At 36.6% G+C, this 3081-nt stretch overlaps 1 protein-coding gene across 1 annotated transcript; it reads right to left on the bottom strand.

The window, feature by feature from the left end:
* Positions 1–1531: 1531 nt before the first annotated feature.
* Positions 1532–2378, bottom strand: LOC112189480 (extensin). The gene has a single exon (XM_024328819.2). The coding sequence runs from the start codon at positions 2305–2307 to the stop codon at positions 1876–1878; it is 432 nt and encodes a 143-aa protein (XP_024184587.1). The 5' UTR covers positions 2308–2378; the 3' UTR covers positions 1532–1875.
* Positions 2379–3081: the final 703 nt, after the last annotated feature.

Raw genomic sequence — 3081 nt, 5'->3', positions numbered from 1 at the left:
ACAATAGATACACTGCTTATTTCTCATGGGACAAGTACACTCTCCATGAAGGACCTTTTGAGGAGGTTGGAGCAACGTGCTGAAGCCTTTATCAATGGGGTAGATTAGTTTATGCTGCTGTTAACAAACTATATTTCATGGTTTGAGTATGACTTTTATCATTGGGATATATGATAATACATTGGAAGTTATATGTCTTTTAAATAATATCAAACAATAGAAAGTTACCAACAACTATGGTTTGAAACAAGTACACACAACAGAAAGATCAAAGATACTTCAAGCATCTACACATTCAAAGGACATTTAAATGTCCTTTTACAACAAGAGACACAATAGATAACTAATAGTGGATGTTGTTTCAATAAAGTTCTCACAACAGATTTGGCAAAGAAACATGGAAATTCTACACATACAGACGACATTTTATTGTCGTCTCGCATTAAAACACACAATAGATTATTTGTAAAGTCTGTTGCTAGACTTTGACAACAACAACATTTGACTGTCGTTCTATTTCATATCTAACCACATATACTTACAATTTGTACATATTTAAGCACATTCAGACGACAGATTTTTTTTAGGTGTCTGTCGTCTGAGTGAATTTTTGACGTCGCGCTTTAACCGTCGTCTGAACGTCAATCAGATATCAGCTTACTAGACGACATATTTTTTGCATATCAGACGACGGTCATTTCTGTCGTCTGATGAGGTTATTGGCATAGTGATGAGTGTATGAGATACTCACAAGTACCATAGCATGTCTCATAATATCGTATATGTTTGAGAAATATTAATTAATTTGTGATTAATCTCATTACTATAAACGAACATTAGATTGGTGAGATATGATATAAACTACTGAAACATGCATGAACAATAATGTCATATATGTTTGAGAAATATTAATTAATTTGTGATTAATCTCATTACTATAAACGAACATTAGATTGGTGAGATATGATATAAACTACTGAAACATGAACAATAATGTCGTATATGTTTGAGATATATTAATTAAACCCAATAACTCTATCTTTTGTTAACTTATTTTGGAGTTAAAACATTTTCTTTTTAAGTACTCATGCAGTTTGGTTGTAGTTTGGGTTGAAAACCACTTGATGGCATTTCTGAAACCTTGGTTCTCGATGTAAGCAATTCAAGTCTTAATAAGGTTTTCCCTTCCGCTTGAAGGAAAAAAAAAAAAAAAAAAGACAGCATTTGGAGGTCTAGCTAGACCTGTGTCTATCATATATTTCATATATGTAGTTAATGAAACTAGCCAGATTTACTTAACTCCAATATGATCTTAGGAGCATTGAGGTCACCCATCGCCAAAAGCAGTGTGCAAGTAAGAGAATGTTAAACAGGGGTAGTAAACGAAAAATGAGTAAGAGAAGAACGAGGTATTAGGGTAACGCATGTGTGAAGATGGGTGGAGGTAAGTTGGATTGTGTTTAATATTCCAAGTGTAACATAATTAATTAAGAAAAGCATTTCAAAGCTTAGTTTTATATATTCTGGTGAGCCACTCATAATTAGAATCAATAGAAATTGTATATAATAACAGAGTAGAAACAAGTATACAATCACAATATTACATATATATGAGAAACTGATCAAATAATAAAACATAATGCATCTAGGATGCATGAAAAGAAATAATTCAACAAGAAAAAACAAACATGTATAAAACTAAAAAACACTCAAATATAGAACTGCGCGCTGCAGGTTCCATGAATTCCAAGGATTCCAGTAAAATCTATGAATCCTTCGATGCAGAACCATTGTAAGGATGAATAAATAGGATACAGATAAACGTAAATGTCAGTTGATCGATCCCCAACACTTTACGGCAACAAGGCTATCTGCTTAATTTGAGGGAGGAGAAGGAACAGTTGGAATTGTGGTTGGAATGGTGGGGAATGAAGGAATCTTGGTTGGGATGGTGGGCAATGGAGTGGCTGGAAGTGGAGGAAGAGTCATCTTGGGAACAGAGCTTGGAATTGTTGGCAAGGTAGGGTTTGGCAGAGATGGGATTTGGGTGCTTGGCAATGGTGGCAATGTGGCTTTCGGCAGAGGTGGGATGGGGTTGGTTGGAAATGTTGGCAGTGTGGGTTGAGGCAGTCCTGTTGGCAAGGAAGGCAGTGGAGGCATTGTAACCTTGGGAAGAGACGGAATTGTAGGCTGTGGTAATGCTGGAGCCTGCAGAAGGTGTCGAGCTGCGAAGCTCGTATCAATGCTAGACAAGCACAATGCCGCTACCACCATGGAAAGCAGGAAACAATGCTGGAAACCTGCCATGTTGATTCGAATGTAAGAGCAGAAAAATCTAGCTAGGGTTGTTCTTCAATCAAGTATATGAGGAACTTATGTATCAGATGAAGGAATGAAGGGTATAAGATATGTAGTAGGTATTTATAGGGAGTGGAAGTCGAAAGGTCCTTGATGGTTGATGAAATATAGTTGGGATTGTGTAGAGAAGTACTGGTTTAGTTCACCATTCTCAACCAGATTCGAAGCCTATATATTCAAAACTACCCTACCTATCCTTTTAGGACATTGCTTAACGTAAGCATCTATCATCAAACTCAAACCAATTATTATACGTTTTATGATATTGACGATATAGGTTGACACGTAGGTGGCTAACATTTTACTATCGATTGCCTTGGAACTTGTGGGACTTTAGTCCCACATGGAAGAAGTGTTAAAGGCTAATGGCCTTTATAGGGAGCTTCCCATGTAAAGAAGTAAATGGATGACATGTATAGAAGTGGGCTTTGTGGGCTTTTCTAGTGGGTTTCCCATTGAATTATGCAAATATATATAAGTCAAAGATGGACCCTGGGCCTTGGGGCTCTTGGGCTCGGTTTGACTAAATCTGATTTTATTTTTTGCTTAACTGTTCAATTTTCGGATAAAATCTAACAGTTGCAATAGATGGAATCAAACAACGTCAAACAACTGCCGACGCAACTGTTCATCTTGGCTTTTATATAAGGACGACCTTCGGTCGTCATTATCCATCGATCGATCTTCTTCTTCCTTTCCCCAAAAAGTTATTCTGAGAAACAT

The sequence above is a fragment of the Rosa chinensis genome, chromosome 2 (assembly GCF_002994745.2).
Source record: "Rosa chinensis cultivar Old Blush chromosome 2, RchiOBHm-V2, whole genome shotgun sequence".
Classification (NCBI taxonomy): domain Eukaryota; kingdom Viridiplantae; phylum Streptophyta; class Magnoliopsida; order Rosales; family Rosaceae; genus Rosa; species Rosa chinensis.
The sequence above is the reverse complement of the archived record's forward strand: the minus strand, read 5'-3'. Positions and strand labels throughout refer to the sequence as shown.